The sequence below is a fragment of the Plectrocnemia conspersa genome, unplaced genomic scaffold (assembly GCF_051122295.1).
Source record: "Plectrocnemia conspersa isolate PC_06_02 unplaced genomic scaffold, ASM5112229v1 ptg000002l, whole genome shotgun sequence".
NCBI classification, from domain to species: Eukaryota; Metazoa; Arthropoda; class Insecta; order Trichoptera; family Polycentropodidae; genus Plectrocnemia; species Plectrocnemia conspersa.
The window spans coordinates 8,185,459-8,199,121 of NW_028277166.1; the positions used below are offsets into that span (position 1 = coordinate 8,185,459).

The 13,663-nt window shown below is 29.7% G+C and overlaps 1 protein-coding gene across 1 annotated transcript in view; it reads right to left on the minus strand.

Annotated features, from left to right (window-relative positions):
- Window positions 1–1,053: 1,053 nt before the first annotated feature.
- The window catches only part of LOC148237533 (uncharacterized), a 211,433-nt gene continuing 198,823 nt past the window's right edge, over window positions 1,054–13,663 (minus strand). Inside the window, exons 11-18 of the mRNA XM_088205533.1 lie at window positions 10,086–10,276; window positions 6,632–6,939; window positions 6,446–6,566; window positions 6,052–6,319; window positions 5,280–5,505; window positions 4,970–5,205; window positions 4,713–4,886; window positions 1,054–1,849 (exon numbers count right to left, since the gene is read on the minus strand). Coding sequence (XP_088061659.1) covers window positions 1,198–1,849; window positions 4,713–4,886; window positions 4,970–5,205; window positions 5,280–5,505; window positions 6,052–6,319; window positions 6,446–6,566; window positions 6,632–6,939; window positions 10,086–10,276 — 2,176 coding nt within the window. The 3' untranslated portion in view covers window positions 1,054–1,197. The remainder of the gene's footprint in view (window positions 1,850–4,712; window positions 4,887–4,969; window positions 5,206–5,279; window positions 5,506–6,051; window positions 6,320–6,445; window positions 6,567–6,631; window positions 6,940–10,085; window positions 10,277–13,663) is intronic.

Sequence of the window (13,663 nt, forward strand, 5' to 3'; positions counted from 1 at the left end):
TTGAATCTGAATAAAAATTTAACATTAATATAACATAATACAATTTTTTTAATAACAAATATAATACTGATTTTCTTTCTTAAGTTAGTAAAGAATTTTGTTTGCTTATTATTACAATTAGATAAATTGTAACATTTTTTAATTTTATTCGCAATACTATTTAAAATTATCTAAGCAAAAAATTATGCAGTAATTAGAATTTTACCAAAATAAAAAAAAATAAAAAAATGAAAAATAAGACATATGTAGTATTTTTCGCAATCTATCTAAAAAAGGATTTTTATTTTCAACGTAATATTTTATTTTTTATGGTCTTGGGTAATAATCGAATTTTAATTGAATTTTACCAAAATAAAATACAATATGTTATAGATATTTGTCATTAACTTTGATAGGAACTTTAGTGTACTCGTCTTCTAAGGATAAATAAACTTTTTGGACCAAAATGTGTGATAAAAATCTAATGACGTTTTTGTAATTGGAGCGTAAATACTTTTTAATCAAAGGTTTTTGATAAACTGAACTGTAATAATTTTTTTAAATATATATATGTCTTTTACCCATCCTGAAATTTTGAAATTCAGTTATTTGCTTAATCACCACGTATGTAGTTATATAATTTCATATAATATATAAATTTATATATTTTTCTCTACACGAAATACACTGTTTAAAAGAGTCAATTTTATAAAGAGTCACTTCACATATTTCACGCATTATATTTTAATAAAAAGTTCAATCATACACTTTTTTTAAAATAATTATTATTACAAAGTTATTCTCAGATCTGTAGAGATTGACTGTAAATTGTTGATTTTTTTCCAAATATCAAACAATCCGCAGTTTTCCGATTACTTAAAAGTCTTCGAGCGTTTATCGCTTAAAATTAAAATTAAATATTAACACACGAAAATTTATTCACAACCGTTAAATTGACAGCTAAAGATTTATTTACTATTTACATTTATGTGTTTCTTCAAGTTTGTTCATTAACGAAGACGTAATGAAAATTTCTTTGATTAATTTTTGTTTGCGCAAAGGAACATTTGTGTCTTTGGTAAATATTTGAAAAACAAGAGAGAGATGAGATAATTAAGGCTAAACCATAAACGCTCGAATAAACCTGTATAATAATCGGAATGTTCATACGGTGGTTTCGCGATCCACGTGTATGTACTCCACAGACCTGTCTTTGTGTCAGGAACTCACTGTGGTCGTGTTGCTTCCAGGATCGAGGAGAAGTTCCTCTGTGAGTCGCCTTCCGTCTGGGGTAGCTAGCAATTTCTTCTTACCCAACCTTCTCCTCCTACTCCTCCTTATCCTGGCTATGAGGGCGAATATCGTAAATAAAACGCAAGCAGCTAAAACGGCTGCTGTACATCCCAACGCAGTATATACACCACCTGGGAACTGCTTGAAGAATCTCCTACCTACCCCACAGTGCATTTCGTTCTCGTCGTAGCCGGAAGGGCAGTTTAACCTTCCGTCGCACCACAACGATGAACTTATACACGCGTTCAACTCGGGACACTTGTAAGTGCAGTCGGAACTGAAAGCACTGAACGTGTCATTGGCGAAATCTGACTTCTCGATGGACTCCATGGTGTCTAAGTTGACTTGCAGCTGCTGAAATAAGCTCGATCTTGACTTGGAGATTTCCAGCCATGTGAAAGCAGCCATGCCGTTTTCTCTCGCCACGAATTCCACGAGGAAGGACGGAGGCTTGGGAGGCGTGAGATAAATCGTGGGAGAAGTTGGCTGACCTATGGGGGAGAACCACTCTTCGGAGAATATTTGTATGGCGTTCTGGCGAGTGTTGTGCTCAGCTGGACACACGACTTTGATCAATCTGTTATGAATAAAAATTAAATTAGACAAAAAAATAAAGGACCTCATCTAACAAGAAAATGGTCAATATAATAACAACCGACATTATCGCTTTATATTGAGGAATACTTCATAATATTTTTGATGTACAACAAATTAGTTAACAGAAAAACAATACTTATCAGATATATATAAGTAAAACGAAAATAAAGATTGATTATATTTATAAAATAGCAAACGTTTTCTATAAATTAAACAGAATAATTTATGCTTATATGGCTACCTTAGTTTAATTTTTGTGTCACTTCAGAAAAGTGAATGTGTATTATAAGATAAGTTTATGTTTCACTAGTATAAATATAATTTCAAAAATTCAGTTTAAATGTATTCATTTATAATTTCACTGCTTTTGGTATCAATATTTGTACACAAACGCATAATTTGGTTTGTGTATTAGCACATGATCAGAGATCACCGAATTGTTTGAAAAACTTCAATATATATAATAAATTAAATCAACCTAATGAGAGTTGTAAAATTATAGCTGGTTTTAAAACTTTCTTAATGTTAAGATAGATTTGCTTAGGCTTGGGTTTGAACAGAAAATGAACGTTTCGCAATTGTCAAATTGCGTTCGATAGATGTTTTAGATCAGTATATAGTTTTACTAGCGCCTATCAGGTAATTTATATTTTCGCTAATATTAATATATTTCTTGTGGTGTATATCTTAGATTTTTTTATTTCAAAGTCGCAAAGTTAATTATTAATCGTTACAAAGTTGAATACAATATAGTAAAATAACAATATTTTTATTATTATTTATATACAAATTATATTTTAAAATGTATGCAAATTTATAATTTTCTATCAAACGCAAAAACTCTTTAATAGCCTATACTTTTTTTGTTACAGTTGCTTAAAATTTTGTGGGCTAAATATATGTGTATGATTTTAATGTGAAAATTTTAATATTCATAATTAAAAAATTATAATTATATAAAACTTTGTTACAAATTTACAGAATTAACTGAAATAATAAGAATCTATATTTTTTATACTGTTTTATAATATCTAAGCAGTTTTGCAATACCAAAATCTTTGCTAAAATTATTGTTGACCAAGTTAAATAAAAATTTTATAAATGTATTTTTTGGTATTAAGAAATCATATATTTAAAATTCATCATTGCATATTAAAAAAATTAAAATAAATTGACAACTTTATAATAACTAAAAAAATCTGAAATTATTTTTTGTGAAAAAATCGGATGTAAAATTATTTAATTTTACCTTATTTAAAGTCATATTAAAAAAAACACATATATTATGTTTCTATAATATATATATTTTGGTTAAAAAAATCTTCGTTTAAATTTTATTTTTATTTTTATAATTAATTATAATTTATTTAAGACTTCACATAAAAATATATTATTTTTTGTACTAAATGAGCTTTTTAGGTTTTGTACTACTGTATAAAATTTAAGTAGTGTTCACGAACTCTCAAGTCTCATTTTTAACCCTCGAGTTTTGAACTAAATTATAACTTTCTGAATAATATAATATGCTCTTTATAAATAATAATTTTTTAGTACGTTCCTAACAAAAATATCTATTATTTTAATAAGGCGTAATTTAATATTAAAGATTTTCTGTACAGCTCAATTTAGTTATGATTTTCTGTAAAACGCCAAACTTAAGCTTTTGATTTTTGTTTCAGTTATTTTTATATTTTTTTGCTGAATATGATAAAATTTTATTATAATTTTTTCTACAAAGATTCAATAAATATATTTGCATTTATTATTTAATTTTTTTTAATTTTATAAAATCGTTGCTACAAACTTAAGCTATCATATTTAAAATCAGTGTAAAATTTTACACATAAGATATATAAATAAATATTTGTTAAAAACAACATACTTAAAACTTAATATTTCGTCAAAAAACTATCCTTAAAGACATATGAAAATAATTATTAGAAAAAACTTGGTGCAACAAACCAAAATAACGTAAAACATACGCAAAGTAAATAAATTGATTATATATACAGTGTATCCAAGTTTATAACAAATAAGCATTATTATAAGTGTTTTTTTTTTGAGATAAAAAAAATATTTATGAAATTGATTATATAGCTATATAAAAATTAAGTTGTTTTTACAAATCCACTTAATTTAAGAACTTATTTGTGACCATTAAATTTTACTAAAAAGCATATTTTTCTTAAGAATATATTTCACTACGTAATAGAATATTTTTCTGTTAAAAACATAGTAAACAAATTAAAATACTTTGTATAGAATATACTTATGTAATAAAAAATATTAAAAAAAAGTATAAAATTTAATTTTAAAAATGAAATTGATAAAACTAAAAGAACTTTATTTATAAGATAAAAAACTAACGATCTAAGTATTATAATAATAAATAAGCGTGTAATTTTAAATTAAGTTATAAATATTTGTGTATACATATATATCATTTGCACATAATAAAATGAAAGTCACAAAAAATTGGAAGTCGTAATAATTTGATGAAGTAAATATGTGTTTGTATTAGAAAAATATTAGTCACCCGAATGATTGATTATGATACTTTAAAAAGCATTAGGTGCCTTAAATGTAGTATGTAAATCAATATCATGACCTTATATTAATTAAAGTACTTTCTAAATATCAGGAGGAATTTTTAAATATTTATTGGTCAAGGTTACTTATATTTTTTAAAGGAATGTTGTAACGAATAAAAAAAATATTAAAAAAAACTTAATGAATATATTACCAATAAAAAAATTACTCAGAGCCTTGTTATAAAACTATTGTACATTATTATTTCTTTTATTCTGGGAAATTTTAAAAGAATAGTTAGAAATTACACATACCTTGGCGGTCTGCCAGTGTATATCATAAGTCGATTCTTCGAATTGCATCTAGCAGGCTCGTCCATGGATGGCGCAAGAGGCAATAAAGAGCCCCAAGTTAAAAGAAATAGACTTCGATTGTCACGAGCTTCTATCACCCACGGCATTCCGGCGCAAGACGTTTCCACTTGGTTTCTATACACCATATAATAAGCAGCTTTCAAAAGGCTTCAAAATGTTCCAAGTATAAGCTATTATATAATAGATATAAACCCTACCTGGGCGGATGCGACATTTCCTCTTCGCCTCCAGAGCCTCTTAGCCTTTGTTTTCTGAAGCACTCGGACGACGATATCAACTCGAAACTAGTTTGAAAATATATATCGGTGTAATCCTCAGTTATACTAAACGATGAAATTGTAAAAAGTAGTTCCAAGGCACGTGAAGATGACGTGATGACCAAAGGCTTAGAATCAGACGACGTGGAATTGTCGCAGATGCACGCTCTAGGCACCTATGCGTAATAAAAATATATACTATTTAATTTATATATTTTATTAAATTGAATATGTATATGATAAGACTTACTCTAACATCCTTCCAAGGAGCTTCCCAAATCCTCAACGAGATTACTCTCGAGTTGGGCGTGTGAGAGCACCTAGGTCTACCCGTGTGAGGGTCTGGCTCCGTTACACAGCTAGACCCCAAAGACACGTTTCCGATTGTCAGTCTGACACGTTCTCCGGAACCAGCTTCTATTCTGTATGCACATGACATGTTTTGAGCTCCGCCTCGGCCATACAGGAACACATTTCTGTTGAAAGTATATGCACATTTAAGAAAAAATCTTGTAGTTAGTGTCACTCGTTAGCATAACAATTCGTTCAGAATTTAGCTAAATAGATTTCATTGCAATATCTGTCAAATATTTTAGAAACGATTATGATTTTTTTCTTTCAGATAATTCTAACTACAACATATTTTTACATACAAGGATATTTAAAGAAATATTGAAAAATTTCTGGCTTAAATTAATATGTTACATATTAAATCTTTTAGATTTTTTATAACCAGAAGAATTTTTAAATGTTAAAATTGTATCCAAATTTTATTTTTAAATGATTCAAAGTATCATGTAATCGCAAGGTATATCAGTGGTATATTTTGGTTATTGGTAAATGAAAGACCTGGGTTTAAATATTAGAGGGTTGTGAATTTTCTGATTAATTTTGTTAAGATATATGTATCTTGATCCCTAGGTTTTAAGTATAGCACCATTGGTTTTAAAAACTTCTATACTTTTAAGCATTTATTTTGAGAATAAGCTTATTATTATGATATTTTTGATATATGTACATACCGTGGTGAATTTAATTCGGCTTCATTGATTTTGCGAAAGACCCTAGCGCAGGGTCCAGACGCTGGACGGCCAGGAGTCGCCATTGTAGGAGAACTGGCGATGATTTGCTCCGCTGACATGGTCTCCATAGCTTCATACTTCAACAGTCCACCTCCAGACCAAGCATCACCGCCCAATCTGGTATCCACGAACTCAAATCGAAGCTTGAATGTCGATGGATGGAGAGCCGTGCCTTCGAGAGTGTGATGATGCATTACCATCTTTGGACCTATCAATAAAAATCGTTTGTTATAGGAATAAATCTATATATACACTTACAATAATTATTTATTATCCTTATATTTCAATTGTCAAATAAGAATTATTTGACTAGCAAAATAAAAATATTAATCACCCGAGCTAATGTAGCTTTCTTCCGGAGTGCAGGGACGAGTCGCTCTCGTCAGATTGCTGAGTGAGGTGTGATCGCACAATCTGGGCGCGTCATCATCGCAATGATCAGCCATCAGTTTTGCCTAAATATACACATTAGGATTATGCAAAGTGTCTTTAGGACAAGTAATCATAATTTGAGACCCACGTGTGCTTCGTCCGGCCCGCCTCCGTCCCAGATCCGCAGTCTTGTCGAACAGTTTGCGCTGCTGTTCTGCTTGCCCGCGTTGGATTTATCCGTATCTCTGTCGCGCTCTAATAATCTGCCGTAATCTATTCTGGAGACAGATTTGTCTCGGCCCATTGACATTCGTCCGATTGTTGAGTTATAGCGCCCTCCTCCGACCCCTTGGTAATGGGGAGGCGCGAAAGTTCCAGGGACGCTCTCCTCGCGCTCTGATTGGGGTATTAGCGGCTGATGAGAGTAGCTCACGAAGTAGATCCACACCAGATCGCCTGCGTGATTAGATAAGGAAATTAATTTTGGATTGTGTAATTTGCAATTAAGATATTAAATGTGAGTATCTTTAGCTTGATTTACAACTGCCATTATGAATGATGACATATTATAACTGATATGTCATCAAGATTATATTTTAATTTAATTCATACGATTTATTACTCGCGAATATAAATATGTATAACAATATTACATTTACGTTACCAATTATTAAATTATTTAAAATTAAAAAAATATTCAGATAGCACTCTTAAAAAACTAAATTTTTGCAAATAAAAATTTCAATACCAAACTGATTAATTGCGTACATTAAAAACGTTAAAACCTGCAATTAATTTATAACTGGAAATAACTTAATCATTTAAAGATAAAAAACATAAAATCCATCGTTTAAAATTGAAATTTCCATAGCTAACACAGATCAGGACAAGGCAGAGATCTTAGCTAACGCATTTTACATATCGTACAAACTCACGAAAACAGAGTAACTTGATTAATAAGAAAAATAAAAGCAATTATGGTAGGTAGCAATTTCACTTGAAAAATAAGTTAAAGAAAAATTTTAGGTGTCATTAAAAACATGAAAAATAAAAAATGTCATTAAATTGTCAGATTAGATAACACAGTAATTAAAAACCTTTATGGAATTAAAATTTATTACTCAACAAACATCTTTAATTTTTGTTTTTATTTCAGTCATTTCTCTACTATTTGGTATGCTGCTTAAATTCACCCAATAATGATTCTACAATTCAGATCAGCTTATAATCGTCTTTTAGGGAAATAATCATACTCATGCGCTTAAAATAATAAAATAAAATAAAAAAAATAATTCTTATGCGTTTAAAATAATCTCTGAAAAATTAAATTATTAGTGAACAGTTCGACTTTGACAAAAAATACATGACAACAGATTATACACATTATAAAAAATACTAGAGGCCTTTAAATGTTTTATATATAAAAATTTCAACATGGTATTACGAAGCGATTTGATTCAGATATTGTACAAATGTAAGATCCCTAAATATCTGATACATTTAATACACTCATACCTAAAAAGTAGAAGCTATGTTGTTTTATTAAATAATAAACACTCGAATCTGGAGTACCTCATGAAAGATTTCTCGGGCCGTTTCTATTTTGTGTACAAACAATGCTCCAAAATAAAAAATATGATTTTAAAATACGGCTAGCTACAGATATTTTAACAATTGTTTATTATTTTAAACCAATCGCAAACAAATGAAAAAATCATTTAAAATTTTAAAGAAATATTTTGAGTATTGCTCAACCATTTTAATTTGCAAAAACTAGACAAATTTTGTAACGTAAAATAAAGATCTATCGATAAATACCTAAGCTTAAACCTGTACACTTATATGTAAAATGCGTTAGCTAGGAACTCTGCCTTGTCCTGATCTGTGTTAGCTATGTAAGTTTCAGTTTTAAACTGTAATATTTAATTAATATTTAATTATATAAAACATAAAATAAAATAAAAAATTATTATTCAGACTCATTTTAATACGCTTGATAGGTGTGGAGTAACCCTAGAAATGATTCAAAATAAATGTTTAAAAAAATATGTAATACACTATTCATTACTTATCATAAAAAATCAATAATAACCTTTAATAAAAATAATCAAAGAACACTATCAATTTAATACCAAAAAATAATATAAAAATATCTCACGTATCCACACTAACCCACTAATCTCATGTTTTGGAAACTGCGATAGAAACATCCATAAATTTAAATATAAGCACAACATGCCAAAGCATATATCGTTTGAAGGCTGAAAAACACATTAAAATGGTTTCAGACTTTTAGCTTAATACACTTAAATAACAACCAAATCCATTGTTTTCTTTTATATCTTGTTTTTTTTACTTCCGTAGTAACCATCAACGTTTTATTTATTTTATTTTTATTACATTGTAGCTAATAAATTGTAAACAAACCAATGTAGTGTATATGTTACAGTAAATGTGAATTCACTAGTATAAATTTAATTTAATTTCACTAACTCAGTCAGTTGAAATGTATAAAAGTATTGCTTTAAAATCTCACTGCTCTTTTGAATTGTGAAAACACATCGTTTGACAGAATACTACAATATTTAAAATAAATTGAACTAAACACAAACCTAACCTAATTGAAGTCAGAAACTATAGTTAGTTTTAGAACTTTCATTAGGTCAAGATGAGTGTGAGTAATTTATTTAGATTATAGCGAATGGACATTTCTGGATTGTTAAATTCAGTTTCATAGACATTTTAGAGCGATATATAATTTCACTAGTAAAAGTATATATGTATCGGTGAAAATGTACTTAAATATGATTTCACTAAAACGTTCACTTGTAGTACATATCCACTATAAAATATTTATTATAATGTTATCAAAATATTGAAAAAACTGTAATTAAAAAAATCATTTTTAATGTAAATCATACATATATATGTTGTATTTGTTATTAGACTTTAAGTAAAGTTGTATTGAATATGTTATATAACGTGATATGGTAGTATTGGGTTAAACATTCTCAAATCTTATTTAGCGTACATTTTTAAAAAAAGTATACTTGAATTTTTATAAGATGGTTGAGCTTTTATGCCACTATTAGAGATATCCTTGTCCTATTTTTTTCCTTATTAATTTTATTAAATTTTTTTTTTTAATATAAATTAAAATATATATTACTTTAATACTTGCGATAGTTTCAAATTATATATTTGAAAGATGATAGTGGGGCAAACAACTATGAGAGACATACGATCCATCATTAGTTAAAGTGTAATTTCAAAGTTTAATCTCAATGATCAATATAACCACTTAAGCCTTTCTAACTTTGAATTATGAGAGTTTGTTACTCATACATTTAAAATAATAATCCTCCTATTCGATTCGTCAGGTTTTTAAGCATCAAACTACAACTTAAATTTATTAATGCCGAATCAATAATTTGTTAAAATATTTCGTGAGATTGTATAGATTGTTTATAAAATCGTTATGTAATTGAAAAGATAGTTGAACTACCACCTACATCACAAACGATCTCCCTACCACCTCTGCCGCTGAAAAATCTACAAAAAATGTTTTGATAGTATAATTAAAAAAAAGTAAACATGTTTACCTGGTCGTCCGTGAAATGTCCACATGCAGGTGGTGTTGGGTGGGAGCGTGTGCCTTGGTGACAAGAGCCTCCCTCGGCGCCCCCGGGTGGCGTCTTCGTTGCTCGTCACCACGGGGGCCCCCGCGACCGCAGGCGCAAGGGTGGTGGCCCCTGACGAGGCGTGCACGTGGAATTCGCAACGACGAGCCTCCCTGGTAATCACAGTACAAAAGTAATAACGTTATTATGTTACAGAATTTTCTTCAAAGCCTTTTTAAATTTGGAAAAAGAGTGTCCAGTTGTTCGCAATATTATGTCTCACAATAAACTAGATGAATGAGTAATGAGCAAAAAAAAAGAATATTAAATGGATAGTAATGTGCTTCATTGCGCAGAAGTGTAAACTGATTTAATTGTGTAGAGGCTTAATTTTAGCGAGTGTATAAGGACATGTTTCTTGTATTATCATTAAGCATTTTTTTAGGTCACTCATTGATTATTTTAAAGCGGTGTCATATAATATAAAAAGATAATTTTTAAGAACGTGAAGGGACTCGTCAGAGCGTAGGTCAAAAACGTGAGGATTTAAAAGTTTGTTGGCGTTCGCTAATTGAGGAAATAAGCATTTAAAGACGCAGATTTGTAAAGGAAACATAAATCTATGTATTTGACTTTGATTAATTGCTTAACAAAGATTGTCTATCTTCTCGTTTCTGAAAATGAATTTAGCACATTTGTAAATGTTCAATTGTAAGAAATAGTGTATCTGATTTGTGTGAGCTAGTTAATGATTTGTCCTATAGCTTCGATGAGTTGAGGAACAAAGCGTGTTCTTAAGAAAAATTTATCATCTCATAGACGTAAAACTTTTATTGTATTGAATATATTTCATAGCAAAACACAAACCAAAGTTTTAATGGACTTGTTTTCAGAAATTTTACTATTAAAGGTACAAGAAAAAAATTGCACATTTCTATTTGATTGGCTCGCATTTAGATCAGGTAGGAAAAGAGGGACAGTGTTTTTATTAACACTCCAACAATTTTTTGACAATATGAATTTTTTAACGGTAAACAAACATTTCATTTGAACTTCCTCAAACAAAAAACAATAACAGCAAAAATTTTAATAATATCACGTAACATTTAATTTTTTTAAGTTCATATTTTTTATTTTATACCTATATGTTAATAAAGAGCTTAATCTAATGAGGCCATTATTGTATATATAAAAAACATTAATTATACTGATATAAGATTTATTTTCGCTTCATTACATTTAATTACCATTGTTTGCCATAATTTTAAGTTGTTTTACAACGCTCACAGATTATGTACTACGCACATCATTAAAAAACGATTCATTATTAACGAAAATTGTTCGGAGGCGTACAATTTATTTTCCACGGCGCAAAGCATTATAGCAATTTCGGTGATTATGTTCGAGTGTTGTCTGAAAAACACCACTTTTTTCTCGCACATTAAAAGCGGCACAAAAGCAATTGACAAGGGACAGTGATGAAAAAATTAATTCCGCAGGCGTGGACTCAGACTTCAAATAATATTAAAAAATATGGTAGGTGAGAGCTTCGGGGAGAGCTTAAAAGAGTAGCGGGGTGGAGAGGTGCGGCGGTGGGGAGAGGAAACGTCGAAAAAAGCTCTTCAGAGGTAATTTTATTCCGGAGAGCAGAGCAGAACGACGCGGCGGCTGTAAATTGAATTAAAACGAGCCGGACTGACTAATGAGAAGGAGTTGAATCTATTAACTGCTGCTCATCGTTTTATTAATCCAGATGGGGCGCGAAACATACCTAGGTATTTTGGTTGTACTTAATATATTTGGATAATAGAAAGCACAGATGCAGGATAGATTAGATTTTTATCTAAAATATCAGTAAAAGCAATAGTAAAGTTACACAAGTGAAAACTAACGTGAGAAATTTAGGATCAAAATTCTCATGTCTCAATACCACGTGACGACACGTGGTTGGGCTATTTATAAAAATTTAAGTTCGATTAGAATTAAATTTCTGTTTAAGTACAAAAAAATAAGGTCTGGAAAAAAAAATAGTTGCTAGCAAATTTAACTTATCAACAAATTAAATCCGTTTTTTGGCGATAAATGCATTAAAAGCATAAAAAAATATTTTTCCTTCATATATACAGATTATTTAAAATAATATTTTATTACTTTAGATCAGAAGTTCCCAAACTTATTTAGCCCACCAACCTCTTTTTAGATAAGAGAACGCTTAGCCGGAAATCTACTTTTTTATGTGAATGAACAAAAATTTACAGTATACCCCCCAATAGCACGGTAAATTACGGACGTGCTGCTTGGGTGCGTGTAGTTGGGGACTAGAAAATAGTTATTTTTTTTCAATAGGCGCGTGTAGAGAGATATCATTTTTTTAGCTCGCTCACACATAAAGTAACGGGCATCCAAATAACACGTCCCCAATTTACCGTGTTATTGGAGGGTCTACTGTAGTTGTTTTTTTTATGAATTAATACTTCTACTAATATTCTACAGTATAGAATAGGTCTATTTATAAGACAGTTCAGCTGCTTCATGGAATTTTCTGGTTGCTTTTATGCGTGCGTCTCTCAATGTTTATATTTCTCGAAAACTAAGAAATTTTATTTTCTGTTTTTCGAAAATTTTCGGGAATTAATTTTTTTTCAAATATATACTATGTGAGTATAATAAAATATTATATTACTGTAGATATAATTCTATTTTAAAATAATTTTTAAAATATTTTTTTACCAAAAATTTAAGTTGAGGGTTAGTCAATAAGTCTTTATAAAATCTACGAAATGGTATTAGTAGTACCAAAACAAGTATTTTTATGTTAAATAACATCTATCAATAGAATGCTGTCAAATTGTCAGCCATTTCCATTGCGTTCTTTCATTTTTAGAATCGACTGAAGCAAACCTTTATTATTTTTGGTACAATAAAAAAAAAACGAGTTTTGTGGAGTCATTAAGCACTTTGATTTAAAAGGCAAGCACCGAAAGAAATCGAAACTGAGTTGGATAAGGTTCATGGCACATTTTTACGAGCATTTAAAATTGTTTTCAATGAGTGATGAACATCGTTCAGGACGTCCACTTGAGGTGACTACGCCAAAAATAATCGACAAAATTTACGATATGGTCTTAAGCGATCGATGAGTCAAAGTACGCGAATTTTTTGAGGCTATAGACAAAGCACATGGCTCAGTGGTTTCAATTTTTAACAAAAAATTGGGTATGAAAAAAATATCGGCAAAATTGCTCACATGCAGAATAAACTCAATCGTATTGACAATTCAGTGGCTGGTTTGGCACTTTTCCGTCGCAATAACACATAACCGTTGATAAAACATAAATTCATTACTACACTCCAGAGACGAAGAAACAGTCGAAACAGTGGGTTTCTGGAAACGATCTGGCCCCAAAAAATGCGAAGAACCGGCAAGGTTTCTTGAGATACAGATAGAATAATCTACATTGACTACTTGAAAAAAGACGAAATATAAATTAAGAGTATTATGCGTTACTATTGTGTATAGGTTGAGTATAAAATCAAAAAAATACGCCCACATTTTGCCA